This window comes from Phalangium opilio, unplaced genomic scaffold (genome assembly GCF_054372755.1).
Source record: "Phalangium opilio isolate 3A_F unplaced genomic scaffold, DU_Popi_V2 ptg000088l_1, whole genome shotgun sequence".
Taxonomy (NCBI): Eukaryota; Metazoa; Arthropoda; class Arachnida; order Opiliones; family Phalangiidae; genus Phalangium; species Phalangium opilio.
In genome coordinates this window covers 4,243,569-4,261,835 of record NW_028324193.1, presented here as the reverse complement: position 1 = coordinate 4,261,835, position 18,267 = coordinate 4,243,569, and the positions used below count along the sequence as shown (strand labels likewise).

Sequence of the window (18,267 nt, the reverse complement as noted above, 5' to 3'; positions counted from 1 at the left end):
CCTAGATCGAGGGTATCTTTATATACTTCGAAATAGGTTGTTTCCTACGTCGCTGGTTCTTTATATACATAGAACCAGGTTGTTTCCTAGATCGAGGGTATCTTTATATACTTCGTACTAGGTTGTTTCCTACGTCGAGGGCTCTTGATATACAACGAACAAGCTTGTTTCCAAGATAGAGGGTATCTTTATATACTTCGCACCAGGTCGTTTCATAAACGCAAGGGTCTTTGTGTAACTCGTCGCTGGTTGTTTCCTACAAACCAGACTTTTTGTATCTCGTGATAGATAGTTTCACGAATGAACCTTATTTTTTTCTTTTGTCTATTCTTGAAATTTAAAGTTCAGATTTCTACCGTTAGTAGGCGCCATGCCATATGAATTTTAGAATTTTGGTCTTTGCATCATCGCTTTGCAAATCTAATATGTTCCAAATTTAATTCTAAGCGTCTTCTATAGTGCAAAGTTACATTATATTAGCATAAGGACATCATATCTCTAAGGGCCCAAGCGCATCTATTAGCAAAAACATCTAGTTTTGCTAGATGTGACGTAGATTTTGTATAGGGGCTCCTTCCGAATTTTTCGTGAAATTCGCGGGAGAGAAAAATAATTTTCAAAATCAGCCACGACCGATATCTTAAGCCGGTCGTGGTCTAGACGCGAGCTCTGAGATAACGCTCCCAAGTGGTTGGGAATCAAACCAAAACAGGCGGGTAGGCGATAGAGGATAGACTGAGGGGAAAAAATAAGTAAGAGAATTTCCACAACCCCCGCCCCAGCTCTCTCAGACACAAGAGGTAAATTCGCGCTTAGTAAAAATCACGAAGAGCTGTCGTGAGAAATCTTTGAAGGAGGGAAAAATGTTCAATCCCGGGATACTCTGCAGCGAATGCGCTCGGCCTCTGTTTAGGCTATACAATTATTATACCACTTGAGATGAGACGGATGGCTGTCAAATCGGACATACATACATTTCAACCGTAACATAGAATCTTGGGCCCTTAGAGAGAGATAATGTCCTTGACATCTTTTCGGCCTTCGGAAGTTCAGACCCTGCTTGTCTTTCTCTTGAATCGGCAGTATATCTGGAGCTAAAAGAATCGTTGGCTGACGTCGTAGGAGAAATCTTATGCCCAACGAAAGGTGGCCATATTACCGTTTTTAAAGAAAGATCTTGTTTAACGTGTAACTACCTTCGTAAAACCCGACTATGCATTCAAAGTTCGTTTTCTTGATCGCTTTGTTTTTACTTTTAATTGTTGATTGTTTCGCTAATGATATTTTTGAATACATGTGTGAGCTTGATGGTTTATATGAATCTATTCTACGATGCCGATACAACCAAGATATTAACGTGATAGAATTGTTTCACAGACGCTTGGAAGGTCATTGCAATATTATAAGAAGATTTATAATATCTAATTTAAATAACGAAGAGAATTCTTTACGAAACACTTTGAGTGATCTTATGAATATACTCTATGAGCAATTATGTAAAATGCTCGAAGATTTGCAAAATGTTTTGAGCTCCAATGTGCATTTAGTGTCGGACCCTTACACATGTCCGGTCATTCGAACTTGTGCGATTGGTAGACCATCTTTTGAAGTCACAAGACAGCAAATTAGTTGGTGTCGTGTCACATTGAATCTGTCGTGGCAAAGGACTTCGGAGGTTTTGGGAATTAGCATAAGAACGCTATTTCGGCGTAGAGTATCTTTAGGCATTCCATTTTCCGAGCACTGTTCAGATGAAATTCTGGATCGGAACATCATACGAATTTTAAATAATACACATAACGTTGGTGAAACATACGTTATTGGTGGACTGAGAAATATGGGTGTTTGACGTCACCTTCCTCGCTGGAGAATTAGACAACGTTTAAATGTTTTAGATCCTGTTGGACGAGCATTGAGACGTAGAACAACTATTGTCAGAAGAAGATTCAAAGTAAAAGGGGCGAACGCTTTATGGTAAATATGCGCACCAGTTATATATTTATTAGTCAAAAAGATGCATCTTTATAGACTTATACAAAATATTTTATGTTTTTACAATGAGTTTTAACGATCTTTCATTTATTATACAAGTCTTAACTGTTTTAGTTGCATGTCAAGGGTTTCATACTGTTCACAAAAACCACTTTGATAGTTATTGCGCTTAATTTACACTTTAAACAGGCACATGGATAGCAATCACGAGGTTATCAGTTAGCGATTTGTCTTCCATGGATTGATAGACGGCTATAGTAGATTAATCATACACGTTTTTTGTGCAACAAATAACAGAGCTGCCACCGTATATGATCTTAATATTCGTGGCACGAGAAACTTTGGTCTGCCGTCTCGCGTTCGTGGTGATATGGGCGTGGAAAACATAAACGTTGCTCGATATATGCTTGAAAGAAGGGGTTTAAACAGAGGAAGCTTCATAACGGGATTGAGTGTCCATAATACGCGAATTGAGCGACTCTGGGCCAGGCTAGGAAATAAGACAGGTTTACAGGTCAAAAACCAGTTTATTAATAGCTTGAACCACTTTTTTTATTCAAAACACGAGGGTCACTGGTCCCAATGACTAGTTTATTAATTTTTACTTCTATTAAAAATTGATATGGGGACCTCTTTAATTATTTTCATTTTAACATAAATTTCGACTCCAGGAGTCCAGTTGTGTATACAACCCTAAGCCGAGAGATTTTTTTAGAGGAGAGAACGACCACAAGTCCTGGGACCAGTAGAAAAATAAATTGGGGAAGGGTCAGTGGTCCCAGGACCAGTTTCATATTTAAGACATCAGGGGTCACTGGTCCGGAGGACTAGTTCAGAAATAAACCTTATTTCCAAGCCTGCAGTCTGGGCTGAAGTCAACAGGGTCGTTTCATCATACTATAGGGATTTGTTTCATTTTATGGAGGATATAGGAATTCTTAGTCAAACAAACGAAATTCACTTATATTGCCTCCATTTTGTCTTTTTGCCAAGAATCAGAAGGTCATGTGACGAATTTATAAATGAATGGAATAACCATTCTCTTAGAACAGAACATGGGTATTCTCCCTTACAATTATGGTCCTTGAACAGGCTTAATGAATTAAGAAGAGAGGAAGAGGATAGAGAATATTTCACTAACCCTAAATTATATGGTGTTGATGAAAGTTCGAGTCATTCATATATAAATACGATTAACAACGTTGTGGTACCTGAAAATCATTATCAACCTACTCCCGAAATTCAGGCTCTTCTGATGGAAATTGATCCTCTTTCGGAAGACAGAAATCATGGGATAAACCATTATTTAAATATTTTAACGAGAATTAATTATTAGGTTTTATAAAAAAACAAATTTTTCATTCAGTCTATATTTATAATTTTATAAATTAAGAGATTTGTCCAAAAATGTACACTGTTTCGTTGTTTCATTCTCCCTTTAATAATAACGGGCTTGATTTCTACGAAGAGAAGTAACATTTTAAAGAACATATTAGAAAACTTCGGGTAAGTATTGACGCGTAGAGCTTTCCATTGCGCTATAAATTTACTGTATTAATGGTAATAATTTCCAAGTTTTCGCTTAACCACTGAACTTACACACACTCATAGGGTGAGACAATTTCCCAAATTTTTAACATTTTGGCCTTGATCCTAGAATCACTTAGCCTGGCCTAAAAGAAAAACCAGAAAAATCCTTTCTCTCTATCCCTTTAACTACCACACTATGTTCTTGGAAATTATTCGAAGACGGCAAAGCTGACCTTTCAATGTCCCAGGTCTCTTATCAAAAATTTTAAACCCCTCCCCCTCTAACAGTGTGGTGAAGTTTTATGGGTTACCAAACAGCATTTGTGTTGGAATATGCGTATTAAATGAGAATTGCCAGATCATTTTCAATCGAAATAGAAAGAAAAATATTTACATTTTCTTTTCAAATAACACCACGGGATTTGAATGTACAGCTCGTTATAGGCTAATTAGGGTTCTTTAGAATTTCTAAAAAATCGCTGTTTAAAATCCGTAAGTGAAGAATTTGGAAACTTTTATAAAACTAACGAAAACTATTCTGTCAATGGTTGTGAAATTTTTTATTGTTCAAAATGTATTAAATCAATTTGTTCATCCATTTCGTTCTCCATTTGAGAATTATATAAACACAAAACATAAGATTTGCGTTCTACTTTTATTCAAAGTTTTTGAAGAAAAGATTAAATGAAACCAAAACCCGGGCTACAGATAATACCCTCCTGCATTGAAATTTTAAAATCCGTGTAGCTTTGGAGAACTATTGGCAACTTCATAATCAGTGCACATGTGTTAGACATTGGGAATCTGCTTTGAGTTCCAGCACTTTCAATTATTTCGTGTAGGAACTCTATAGTAGGCTTTTGAGGAAATCCTAAAGGGGGCTCATTTTTCGCCCCCGTAATGAAGATAAGTATACCCTCCAGAGACACTTCAGACTCGCCTTCTTTGACATCTATCAAAAAGTCTCGCCAATAACCTACAGCTATATTCTCTAAAGCGAACTTATTACTTCCACGCTCAGAAAAGTTAATTGTTAACATTGAATTTATTTTTTCCCTGGTTATTTTCATGCTTGAGTCATGTGTCATGATTGGTCTAAATAAATCGGGAAAACCTTTAAGAGCCCATAGTAATCCTAAATTTGATAAACCTTCAATAAATTTGCTTATATTATCCAAATGGCGTCCAAGCACTAAGTAAAAGGTTATATGTTTGAGCTGCCTATCCTTCTCGGATATATCCAAAATTGGTCTTTCACAACCAGCCAATAACCTGATGTCGCTTAAACCTTCTAAGAACTCGAGAAGTTCCTCAACTGTTTCAACGCCACTTATAGCGAGGACCCTATCTCGTAGCTCTTTGTCTACAATATGAGAAGGCTCAACTTTCACATCTGAAGACTCAAGGTATAAACTTTCGTAGACCCAAGAAGAAAGACACTGAGGTCCAGGACCTCCGTGTACAATGGACATAGCAACCGCATACCCCGCATAAAAGTACAAGTTTTGAGAAACTGCTGCAACGTTCATGTTAATACTTCGCTGCGTTATAGGAACTTCAAAAACATTAGACATCATGATTTGATTAATTAATAATCTCAAGAATTCTCTAGATGGCCCACCGACATCAGCGGCACCCTCTGATTGTCCGCAATTATCTGTGAAAACTACGTTAATTTTTGCGGCTGGATCGAAGGACTTTCTTCTAAAAGCTCGCAGTGCTCCATCAAGCACATTTGTTCGATTTACATTGATATCATTCATTTTCAAGGATGATATCTTGGATTTTAATTCCAAAATTATGTCTTTCAGCTCTAAAGGCTCCGAATCAATTGATTTTGTCACTTCTTCAGGGCTTCCCATAGCATTTATTGCGCCAACTTTCAAAGGTTCCGTTAAGATTGTTTCTAAGGTGCTCGTTGTGCCAAGTTCTAAAGGTTCCGATGCAATTGCTTCTGAAGTGCTCGTTGCACCGGAATCTAGAGCGCTCGTCCTAATACTGCTTGTAGCATATTCACTTCGTCCATCTAAAAAATTTTTCATATTTTCTGTAAATTAATTATTGTCATACGTGCGAGGGCGAAGTGCAAATATAATGAGACTTATTATTGGAGTTTACCAGATCAATTTAGATATTTTTAAAAACTCTGAACCAGATTTAGTTAGGATCGACTCGCGAGTGTGAATTTTTCCAGATTTACCAAGTATATTTTATCAGCTAACTATTTAAAGGCCGAGTTCCACCGAAAAGGATTCTAGCGAACTGAAAAACGAACATCGATTCTATCAATGGGGCGACCATGCCAATTTTCGAGCGCAATTTGCAAGGGTTCTAGCTAACGAAAGATAAACAATAGAAAGCATTTTAATTTTTTCCCGTCCGAATTTTCCATTCCCCTCAAGAAAATTCTCTATTCTTCTTCAATTGACTAGAACCTTTCAAATATAGCCCCAGCGGGGATTCGAAATTCTGCACGGTCGCTCCATTGTTAGTCTCGCTAGAGCCCTTTTCACTGAACTCAAAACAGGTAATTAATGTTCAGAAAGAAAGAAATTTATTCTGGCGCTGAGGGTAATCCTTGAATAATAAATAATGGCAAGTTCGCCCCCCCCCTTAACGCATATTTCAGACCGACGATAATAACCTAATCTAACCTGAATGACCTAAACAAAACTGACCTTACCATAGCCAATTAACGAATGAGTATTTTGGGAAAGTGGATTCAGGTGTCTGGGCTATTTTCTAAACAAAAACCTACCCGAAGAAATTAGTTCTGGAAGTTCATCATTAGCTTCCGGAGCGTCCGTATCGTCGGTATCGGAAATTGCAACAGACGTTTTTGGACGAATGTATAGAGTTGATTTACCCCAGCATCTATGAACCATATCGCCAGTTAAACTGAGTCCAGGGGTAATTCTTGGCTTAACCAAAGCTGATCCTGAAGGTCGAAGTAACTCAATTCTAAAATAAAAATTATAATTGAATTATTAATTTGCTTCTTAGTTTTAAAACCTAATCACATTAACCTTACCAACCGTATAACCCTTGAGTGGGTTTCGGATTGATATCATAGAGTAATGTCAGTTCTACGTATGCAAACGTCATACCCTTCTATCTCTTAGCTCAGTGTCATCCCCCCTACCAGGCGCGTACAGTATCCTCTCTTACAAAAGCGGGCCTAGAGGAGGGGGGGTCTACTCCCCTCTCAACCGACACTACTCTATAGCCACATATTATAAAAAAATTCATTATCCCAAAATTTTTATTTTATATTTAAATAAGTAAAGGTCCTAACTGACTGAGAGAATCCCTGAAAAAATATTTCTTACAGTATAAAGTTTTTAGCCACATCGTATGGTGTACATCTGCCATGAGTCTCTTACTTTGACCTGCCCTTTTGCCGTGCTAGACTACCGCTTTTGGCAGTATAAAATATTTCGTTCGTCATTGAAGGGAAAGTGAAAGGGAGAGAATTGTGGTGAAGGTTATATTTTTCGTTCGTCTACTTAAAAGGAATGGAATTATATAGTAAGGTTAAGCTATATACTCTCCCTTTAAAATTCCCCTCACCCGCCGTCAATACTTGTCAAAACACTCATTACAGATTACTTTAAAAATGGGATTTTGGATTTAAAAATGGGATTTCGGGTTAAAAAATGGAACTTTACGTATATTTCTTATATCCATGTTACATCTATATTTTCTATATCTATGTACCTTAACTTGTGGAGAAAAACGAGTTGGCTTGGAATGTTATTGTGAAATCTTTACTCAGCTACCTAGATTCTTAGAGCCCAGATAGGTGACTCACTGGTTTTTCCAAGCCGAGCCGTTTCCCCTCTCATTTTTTGTATTGTGTTGAACATATTTTGTACACCTATTTTTGAAAAGGAAATTCAGTTCTCGAATAGTCGCGCAACGCGAAGCATCTTATAGCTATAACTATGTATAGGCTATACCTCAGAACTCGCATTTATTTTGATGTTCAATTATTAAAAACAGTTTAATCTAATCAACGTTTCAATGATGAATTCTTTACCCTACCTTATTACTACATTTAAAGCACCTTGAGACAAACAATAGAAACCTTTAGATCTTCAGTACTCAGATTTAACATTTTGGTTCGCGAAACCCGGGACATGTATTAGTAATAGTGGTGGACTAACAAACTCTCATTGCGTGAACGGAACTGAACTTTGCTGAACGTGAACGTGAACGTGTCTTTTACGACATCATTACGACATCAATATGGATGCCGTAGCTAAATTAAAATCCAAACGGTCGAGTGTGAAATCGGCAACTACGCGTGCAAGAAACCAACTCGAACTTGCGCTACAACAAGCGCCACAGGACTTTGGTACTATTGAAGGTTATGAGAACGTTTTGGAAGCGAAACATGCACTCTTAACTGAGATCGACGAAGAACTCGAGACGCTATACGAAGATACTACGGAACTAGAGAGAGACTATCAAGTATCGCAAGAGTACCTTGATGACCTCACAGTCATGATATCAAGAGGAAAAGCCGCCATGGTTCAAGCTGCCCGTCTTTTCCACCAAAATCAAGTTAACCATCCCTACACTGAAGCGGACGACGATACAAACTCGGATCATGGAGCTGCGCGCGGAAGGTTCGACAGAACTACTACTACGGTCAAACTTCCTAAACTAGAGATTAGAAAATTCAGTGGAGCGATCAGCGACTGGCAAGGCTTTTGGTCACACTTTAAGGGCGCTATTCATCAAAATGAGAGGATCAGCCAAACAGATAAGTTCAATTATTTACTATCTTATCTGGAAGGACCGGCTTACAGAGCTGTACAAGGTTTAGCTTTAACCTCAGAGAACTATGAGGCCGCAATTAACACGTTAAAAGACAGGTTCGGACGAACCACTTTAATCATAAGCGAACATATGAACAATCTTCTAAACCTGCCGGCAGTCAAAAAAGCGAATGATGTTCAAAGCCTCAGAAAGCTGTACGATTCGTGTACAGTTCAAGTTAGAAGTTTGCAATCACTCGGAGTAGTCGATAGCTCATACGGCAGTTTATTATGTCCTATAATTACTCAGCGACTGCCTGAAGAAATTACCCTCGCCTTTAGTCGAGCTCATGCGGAAAAACAGTTAAAGATTGAAGCATTAATGTCATTTCTACACCTAGAAATAGCAAGTAGAGAGCGCGCTTCGGTTTTATCCAAACCTGCCGAGCAAGAGAAGAAACTGTCTCATCCTGAACAAACAGTCTCTCACCGCCAATCAAAATCAGGGAGTAGACAATTAGAAAAACCGACAAGTGGTTCCTCCTTGACTGTAGCGACTGAAGCCAGACCTTGTCTATTCTGTGATGTCAACGATCATAGCACTACGAAATGTAACAAATTGTCACTGGACGAGAAAAAGGCAGTCCTAATCAGGAAGAAACGTTGTTTTCGCTGCTTACGAGAACGTCACCAGGCGAAAGATTGTAGGACGAGGTTTCGCAACTGTAAAAGATGTCACAGAGCCCATCATGTGACACTTTGTGATCAAGCACCTATGGGGGATGTAGATCCCAAGGCTCCTATGAGCTCTGATACTCAGTCAAGCGCTGACGATGTAAACCAAGCTACACAGATGACGACAGGAATCCATAAAAACAAGGGAGCTATCCTTCTTCAAACCGCTTTAGTTGAAGCCAGAAATCCAGTCGGAACTCGCACTAAACACGTACGTTGCCTCCTAGATAGCGGAAGCCAAGTAACGTATGTAAAAGAAGGTCTTGCCAAGGAATTGGGCCTAGAAATCATAGGCGAAGAAATTCTTGAAACATCTAGTTTCGGAAGTACTAAGCCCGTCAGAGCAACCAGAAAGAAAGTAAAATTGCGTCTAGGAAGTCGCCACGACCCGAAGAAGCACGTAATCATAGAAGCTTATGAAACACCGGAAATATGTGGTTCATGTTTCTCAATTCCAAGCGAAGAAGTCGTTCATGAAATGCAAAGCAGAGGTTATCCTATGGCCGACTCTACTCCCCCAGTCACGTCAGGAAATCGCGCTCCACAAATGGTTGATGTATTAATCGGAGCAGACTTTCTTTGGGCAGTAAGCAGCGGTAAAAGCGAGCAAATCGGTCATAAATTGACGGCATTCGAAACAATCTTTGGCTGGACACTTCTCGGTCCTGCAGCGGTTTCTTCTCACTCTTTGGGAATCAACACGGTCGCAATTATGTGCGTCTCAACGCATGAACCCCAAGAAGACGTCCTTCTAACGGAGCTTCGCAAATTCTGGGAAACTGAGTCATACGCGATAGACGACGACGACTCCCTATCTGCAAAAGAGCAATTACAGCGATTTGAAGATACCACAATTCATGAAAATGGTCGTTATAAGGTCCGCTTGCCATGGAAAACTATTGACTTCGATTTGGAGGATAATTACGCCGTTGCTGTCAAACGTACGTCAAGTTTGGTAAACAAGCTCAAAAAAGACCCACAACGCTTCCTGGAGTATAATTCCATTTTCAAGAGCCAGCTGGACAATGGAGTAATTGAAAAGGTCGATCCGGAAAACACACAAGGGGCTCGCGTATACTACATGCCTCACCGTTGCGTCATTCGCGAAAGTAGCTCGACGACACCGATCAGAGTCGTTCATGATGCGTCTTCTCATGCTGCAAATGTCCCATCTCTTAACGACTGCTTAGAAACGGGACCAAAGCTCAACCCTGAACTTTTTGACGTGTTACTTCGTTTCCGCGAAACGAAAATAGCCTTTTCTGCAGACATCTCGAAAGCTTTCCTGCAAATACTCATTCACGAAGAGGATCGAGATGCCTTGAGGTTCTTGTGGGTAGACATAGATAACCCTCATGACAGTTGCCGCTTTAAAATTTATCGAATGACAAGGGTACCATTTGGAGCTACTAGCAGTCCTTACCTTTTGGCCGCTACTCTTCATCTTCACATGAAGAAACATGAACTTAGTCACCCTGAATTCATTAAAGTTCTTCGGAAGTCAATGTACGTAGATGACTTAATTTGTGGCGAACAATCTGTCCACGACGCACTAAAGCTAGCAAAGATCGCCGATGAAATACTAAAGGAGGCTGGAATGCATTTGACAAAATGGACTAGTAATGCTCTTGACTTAAGAAACGCCATGAATCAATCATCGATGCCTATTGACAGCCAAGTACGCCTAGGCCCCGCAAATGTCCTGGGCTTGCGTTGGGATACCGCTAGCGACACCTTAGCCTTCGATTTAACAGATCTTTTCCGATTCATACAAAACCGAGGCTACACGAAAAGATGGGTCTTAAAAGCCGTGGCCAAAGTATTCGACCCTTTGGGGTTCATATCTCCTTTCACGGTCAGAGCGAAGATGTTGTTTCAATTAATCTGGAAACAGACAAATCACCATTCACTGGACTGGGACGACGAACTCCCTGAAGACATGAGAGCCACCTTCGAAACATGGTGCTGCGAACTCGCAGACCTCAAGTCGCTTCGCGTATCACGTTATTATTTCAAGGACGTTGAAGAACAAAACAATCAAAAGCTGGAACTTCACATGTTTTGTGATGCTAGCCTGCAGGCGTATGCTGCCGTTGCGTACCTTAAATTTCAAGATCAATATGGGACCGTTGGATCGATCTTAGTCACCTCAAAAACACGAATTGCCCCCATCAAGAAAGTCACGATTCCACGGCTGGAATTAATGGGAGCCGTGCTAGCCGCGAAATTAGCTAATCACCTTATGGCACAATTTGAAACAAAGCCAGTGAAGGTTTGCCTATGGACCGATTCACGCATAGTCTTGGGTTGGATAAGGGGGTCATCATCAAGATGGAAACCTTTCATCGCAAATCGAGTGAGAGCTATTCACACCTTATCTGATCCATCTGATTGGCACCATTGCGACACTACCGAAAATCCAGCGGATCTTCCCACTCGAGGCTGTACGGTAGACAAATTAATGAAGAATTCCCTTTGGTGGCGTGGACCCGACTGGCTCTCACAGTATAAAGATGAAAATGATGACAATTCAGCTCCAAACCCAAGCGAAGACGAGTATCTGCAAGTAGTTAATCATGAACTCCGATCTAAAGCCACGATGCTAAACGTTACTACTGCTCAGGAAGAACCTGTCATTAACGTCAACCTGTATAGTAGCCTGAAAAAACTACTTCGAATCACCGCATGGGTCTTCCGCTTTTGCAACAACGCAAAAAAGAACACTAATCTAAAACAGGAAGAACTGACTGCTGAAGAAATCGACAACGCCGAAAGGTATTGGATTCGAACCACGCAACACGAACAGTTTCCAGAGGAAGCAAGACGACTCGAAGAGAAAAGGAGTATTCCAAGCACTTCTAGAATACTAACTCTTCACCCAACCTTAGATAATGAAGGTCTGATCTGCGTTGGCAGTCGCCTACGAGGACACGAACTCTCGTATCAAGAAAGACACCCATGGATATTAGCTCCAAGCCATCCTCTGGTCGCGCTCATTATAGTGGACGCCCATGAAAAACTACTTCACGCAGGAGTCACCATGACAACAACGGCTCTACGAAGTAAAATTTGGCTAATAAAGTCACGCAATTACATAAAATCAGTCTTGAAGAACTGCGTGGTCTGCAAATACTTTCGAGTCACAAAATCAGATGCAGTCATGGCGCCCCTTCCGGAATTTCGGACCAGTCGCACACCCCCTTTTGAATCTTGCGGCGTCGATTTCGCAGGGCCACTCCACGCACGCGATGGAAGCAAATGTTATGTCGCCCTCTTTACGTGTGCCGTAACACGGGCAGTTCACCTTGAACTCGTGTCCAATCTATCAGTGGACAATTTTCTCCTAGCGTTCCGCCGATTTGTATCACGGAGGGGTCTGGTCAAAAGAGTTTTTTCGGACAACGCAAAAACTTACAAACGAGCTGATTTGGATCTAAAAGAACTTTGGACAACAATTGACAGTCCTGAGGTTGCCCGATATTTCGCCAATGCCCGCATTTCATGGAATTACATCGCCGATCGTGCCGCATGGTGGGGCGGGTTTTGGGAGAGGTTGGTGGCATCCGTAAAATACGCCTTACGACGAGTCCTTGGAAAAGCAAGACTCTCTTACGAGGAACTTGAAACGACACTAGCTGAGACCGAGGCTTGCATCAATTCTCGTCCACTCACATTTGTTTCAGAAGATGCCAGCGAACCCGCGCCACTGACTCCGGCACACTTCTTAGTTGGGGACCGGCACACAAGTCTTCCATCCAGCAAGTTTCCTAAAGACCCTGGAGCGTCAAGACGAGATCTTGTCCGCAGACTCAAATATCGCCAGACCATAATTGAAGGGGTATGGAAGAGATGGAAACAAGAGTACATGCTTGCACTTCGCTCAGCACATCATCGAACAAGAAACCAGACAACTAAGCCACTCAAAGTCGGTGACGTAGTCCTGATAGGAGAGGAGAGGATGCCAAGATCCACATGGAAGATTGGAATCGTTGATGAAACATTTCTCGGACGAGACGGTCTCATCCGTAGTTGCATGATCCGCCTACCGAATGGCACAAGAGTAAGGAGACCAATCCAATTACTCTACGATTTAGAGATCACACCAGATGATTGAACCGGAAGGTTCAATCCGGGGGGGAGTGTGTCAAAACACTCATTACAGATTACTTTAAAAATGGGATTTTGGATTTAAAAATGGGATTTCGGGTTAAAAAATGGAACTTTACGTATATTTCTTATATCCATGTTACATCTATATTTTCTATATCTATGTACCTTAACTTGTGGAGAAAAACGAGTTGGCTTGGAATGTTATTGTGAAATCTTTACTCAGCTACCTAGATTCTTAGAGCCCAGATAGGTGACTCACTGGTTTTTCCAAGCCGAGCCGTTTCCCCTCTCATTTTTTGTATTGTGTTGAACATATTTTGTACACCTATTTTTGAAAAGGAAATTCAGTTCTCGAATAGTCGCGCAACGCGAAGCATCTTATAGCTATAACTATGTATAGGCTATACCTCAGAACTCGCATTTATTTTGATGTTCAATTATTAAAAACAGTTTAATCTAATCAACGTTTCAATGATGAATTCTTTACCCTACCTTATTACTACATTTAAAGCACCTTGAGACAAACAATAGAAACCTTTAGATCTTCAGTACTCAGATTTAACAATACTATTTTACGCTTTCAATCACACTCCCCTATCCCCTATTTCAACATTCAAAGAAATCGAGGGAAATTTTGAAAGCAAAAGCTAGTATTTACTAACGTTATTTTTAGAATGGTCTTAAGGCACGGGATATTACAATTATTTGGTGTTTTACCGAACTCTTTCTCTTTCAAACGCTTCTGGCCATAAGTTCATGTTAGAAATTTATAAGATGCGAAAATTATGCGTCGGCATAAGTCTATGTTGTAATCTAAAACTTTCTGTACGTGTATTAATCGAGCGGTAAGTACATAATAATTTTAGCACTGTTAAAGGTAACTCAATCATCGAGGGGGTAATCACTAAAACTTTCTGTTCTCTTATTAAGGGTTACTAGTGTGTGATCATTTTAGCATTGTTAAAGATAACGCGTCGTTTTTAGACAGGTCTTACGGGTAATCATTTTAGCAATGTTAGGGGTAGCGCATCGAGGGGCTACTCACTCAAAATTTCTCTTTATGTCGCACTATTATAATTATAACATAAATAAATTTATTGAAGTAACGATTACGGGTAATAATTTTAGCATTGTTGATCTTAGAATGGTCTTACGGGTAATCATTTTAGCACAGTAAAAAGTAGCGCATCGAGGGGCTATTCACATAAATTTATGTACGCCTGTTAAGTACGGTACGATGTGGCTAGTATTACGAGCCCTTGGGTCGTCTTGTTTGATAGTACAACCATAATTATCATAGTTTTGTTCCTTCCTAATTGCCTGAAATTTCTTTATAAGTTTAGGTAATAATCAATTCAACCAAAAGTAAATAGATATCAAAAAGTTAATAGCTTTAAGTCAATCATACCTTCCCGCCTGCATGCTATGAAAAATGATAATCGAGAATCACGTGTCTCGCTTGTAACCAATAGGATGTACGCATGACGTCATAGAAGCGACAAGAGATATTGGAAAGCAGTACAAATTACTGAGCATCATGGGAGTAAATTTGGGGTAATATCATTGGTAGCCGCGCTTACGTGATGGAAAATGGCGCCGTAGTTGTGAGGGTAATAGTCGGTTCTTGGTAAATTATATTAAATTACTAAAATATAAAAGTGTAATTAGTTTTATAATGCCGCGTAAGAAGCCGATTTTAGTTTCGCCTTCGGTATCGACGCAGTGTAATTTTTATTTGAAACCTACAAATAATAAGAACATCCAAACAAATCTTGTTCTTGACGCTAAGCCTTGTCCATTGAAATTGCCTACTGAAGGCGAAGCCCAAGCTAAAGTAAAAACTAATTCATCAAATGGAAGCAAATCAGTGTCAACTCAATGTGACTTTCATATAAAACCTTGTCGGTCAGTTGAATCACAAACTGTTATTGAGGGTGCTGGTGTTAAGAGAAAGTGTTTGGACGAAAATATTGGTTACAAACGTATTAAATGCAATGTTGATAACGGCGAAGATACTAGCAGCGATTCATTAGCGTTACTTCAGCTTTATCTGCTCAGTCAACCACTGGATAATTTCTTGGAATTTCAAACCTTCGAAAACACGGAAGGAAATTTAAAATACATTGAACTAAGGCGAAAAAATTCTTATATCGAGATAGCTGATGAATATTTTGACACCCCAATTAAAATAATTTTCTCGTCTAATGGAACTTACTCTGTAGTAACTCTTTTCAAACATGTTTATCGTGCCCCTTACATGAAAGAAGAATCTAATTCTGTTGATTTGGGCAAAATCACCGAAGCCCTAACGTTATTTAGTGAAAATCATGTTTTCTGCCCGGGTGTCTCGCAGGTATATATATTTAAAAATTTTGAAATTTAATTTTAAAGCTAATATTAATTTTTATATCAAGAATCTTAGCATTGGAATGGATAAGACAAAAAATCTTCTGCATCTTCATCTTCCATGCGAGAGATATCAAGCAAGAGACTGTCCAGTGTGGTTTGTACCGCCGTACAATGCTCCAAAGGAAAAAGTAAAAACAAAGGTTTATCAGTGTAACAAGTGCCGATCGTTAACTTGGTACTTGAAAGATGAAAAGAAAAAAAACTGATGGTCACACCGAGGCGCAAAATGAAGACACAAACAGCACTGTCTAAGTGTCGAATTTCTATTTTGAGTCCAAATTCTCGAAATAAAAGGATCTTGGCCAATCGTAGAGAAAGAGGGAAGCTTAACAAGAAAATCAGAGACTTAGAAAAGAAAATAGAAGAAAGCAGAGTTTCACTATGTGTAGAACAAAAATTTGAAATGGAACACGCTTTTAAAGAAATTAACAAGAAAGGTCAAGAAGAAATAAAAAAAATTTTCAAAGAAGCTACTGAGAAAAATAACATGTTAGGGGTTGCGTTAAAGAAAGCGTGGGAAATGGATAATTGCGAAAATGACTTTATCAAAGATCAAAAGAGAAACAAAAAAGGATCCTGCGGTAATCGGTTCAGCCCACTGACATATAGAATCGCTCTTAGCGTGTTTTCACGTTCACCAGCTGCATATGAAGCACTCGCTTCCTTCAGTATTTTTACTCTGCCAAGTGTTTACTCGATTAGAGCAAAGTTGAAAGAAATCCCAAGCAAACAAGGAATTGATCTACATTATCTTAAAGCTGAATCTGAACGTTTTGACCACCATGTAGCTCAATTTCCTACTCATCTAAGACCACCTAAGGAAGGTGCTACAATTTTCGACGAGGTTAAAGTCATCGGAAAGCTTTTATGGAACTCGAAAACTGACCAGTTTATTGGATGTGCCCTGTATGTAAGTGAATATCCCTCTATCGAAGACCTTTATAAAGAAAAACATGTCACGGGCGTTTTAGAAGCGGAATATGTTTTACAGTTTTTATGGAGATGTTCCGCCACAAAATTCGACATAATAGGGCCGTACTTCATGATGGCCAAAAATGTTTCACACGCCGTTATTTCCAGCACCGTTTTAAAAACCGTGTGGGCATTGCAATCTGTTGGGTTAAAAACAACAGCTCTCATTTGTGACGGAGGATCAAACAATATTGCATCTCTTAGACAGAGTTTAGAAGTTGATAAAACGGAAATGTTTACTACTAAATTGGATGGAAGCATTGATTTTCATTTATGCCCAAGATTCAAAAATCCATTCCGGAAGAATGAGTGGGTACACTGGATCATGTGTCCAAGTCACGAGTTAAAGAACATGATAAACGGTTTATTCAATTCCCAAGAGGAAAGAACTCGTAATTTCACTGTTAAAGGAGTTCCATTTGGATGGAAACAGATAATTGACATGAAAATCCGGGAAAACCATAGAAGAGATCATGACGAACTTGTTCAGGTCAAAGGCCTCTTACAATGTCATATTGAACGCGATGGCTGGACCAAGTTAAATGTTACTCCAGCACGCATTATGCAACAGTCCCTTGTATTGGCTGAACTTTATGGATATTCCAACCCTATGTTTGAAGAAGAACCTGTAGATAAAGCAAATGTAATGGCTTGCTATGACTTTTTGAACGCCTGCAATCAAATATTTGAGAATGGTTTACTTTCTCAAGTTCGGGTTGATTCGATGGACGCGTCTCCAATTCAGTCAATGAAAAAGGGTATGCAATATTTTGAGGATTGGGCTAAAGAAATCATAACTTCCGGTCAGCCGTTAAAAAATAATAAAAACTTCCTTGCTTGGCAAACCTGGGAACTCCTGAGATTTTCAGTATTTGGTTTTTTGGGCTTTGCAGAAGATTTCTTGGCACGAAACCCAGGAAAGTATCTTTACCCAGTTCGGTTCAATGGTTCTGCGGTTGAGACTGTATTTAGCCAGTTAAAATACCTGGCTGCTGGGAAACTTACTATCGCGAATTACGGCCCTTTTAGAAGATCACTTCTTGTAAAACACTGCACAAGAGCTACCCAGAATGCCGAACCCCAATACCGTGATGCTCCCCTTGATTAAGAGTCTAGAATTTGAATGGTTTAAGAATGAAGCTGATAAATGTATACTGTCAAAAACATTAATTTTTCTGTTTTAATCCTATTTTGCTATGGTTTAAATAAAATTCTTAAACTCTTTGTTGATTTTAAACAAAATAAAGCATCAATTTGTTTCAACATTAAAATGGTCATTTTATTGCAATTTTATCACAAGTAGCATTCATTTAATCACAGTCATTAAAATACTGATTTAGCTTTGCTTTTTTGGGTCTTTCTCTCTTTGGTTTCATTTTAGGACTAGTAATAACAGAGGTGACAACTGTGTCTTTTGTTACAGGTCTTTCGGCTCTAGGATTAGTAGATTTATTTTTGGCTTGACTTTTTATTTGTATTTTTGATTTGGGCTTAACATTGGTTTTAATTTTACATTTCGCTTTTTCTTGCGTTCCTATTTTTGATTTGCGCGTAACATTCTTTTTAGCCTTACATTTAACCTTTTGTTTCATTCGCATTTTAGTGTGGCCCTTTTTTAAATTATACAAAAAACATCGGAGTGTTTGGCCTCCTTTACCTCTATGAGACTTCCTTTCTTTCCTTATTTGGGTTTGCCCTCTAATAAAATCTGCTATTTTCGCATGAGCAATTTTTCTTTGTCATTCCTGTCGTAAAA

General features: G+C 39.3%; 2 protein-coding genes across 2 annotated transcripts; both read left to right on the top strand.

Annotated features, from left to right (window-relative positions):
- The first annotated feature begins 7,770 nt into the window (after positions 1 to 7,770).
- Positions 7,771 to 13,134, top strand: LOC149649467 (uncharacterized). The gene has a single exon (XM_089849461.1). The coding sequence runs from the start codon at positions 7,771 to 7,773 to the stop codon at positions 13,132 to 13,134; it is 5,364 nt and encodes a 1,787-aa protein (XP_089705587.1).
- Positions 13,135 to 15,742: 2,608 nt separating this feature from the next.
- On the top strand, positions 15,743 to 17,619 carry LOC149649466 (uncharacterized). The gene is made up of 2 exons (XM_089849460.1): positions 15,743 to 16,449; positions 16,531 to 17,619. Exons 1-2 carry the CDS (start codon positions 15,745 to 15,747, stop codon positions 17,617 to 17,619), a joined length of 1,794 nt encoding a protein of 597 aa, XP_089705586.1. The 5' UTR covers positions 15,743 to 15,744.
- Positions 17,620 to 18,267: the final 648 nt, after the last annotated feature.

Bases quoted from the DNA above. Each gene is read 5' to 3' on its own strand.
- LOC149649466 (XM_089849460.1), top strand. From the start codon at position 15,745: ATGGTCACACCGAGGCGCAAAATGAAGACACAAACAGCACTGTCTAAG. The intron at 16,450-16,530 runs GTAAGTGAATAT...TATGTTTTACAG, and splicing joins TTATTGGATGTGCCCTGTAT to TTTTTATGGAGATGTTCCGC.
- LOC149649467 (XM_089849461.1), top strand. From the start codon at position 7,771: ATGGATGCCGTAGCTAAATTAAAATCCAAACGGTCGAGTGTGAAATCG.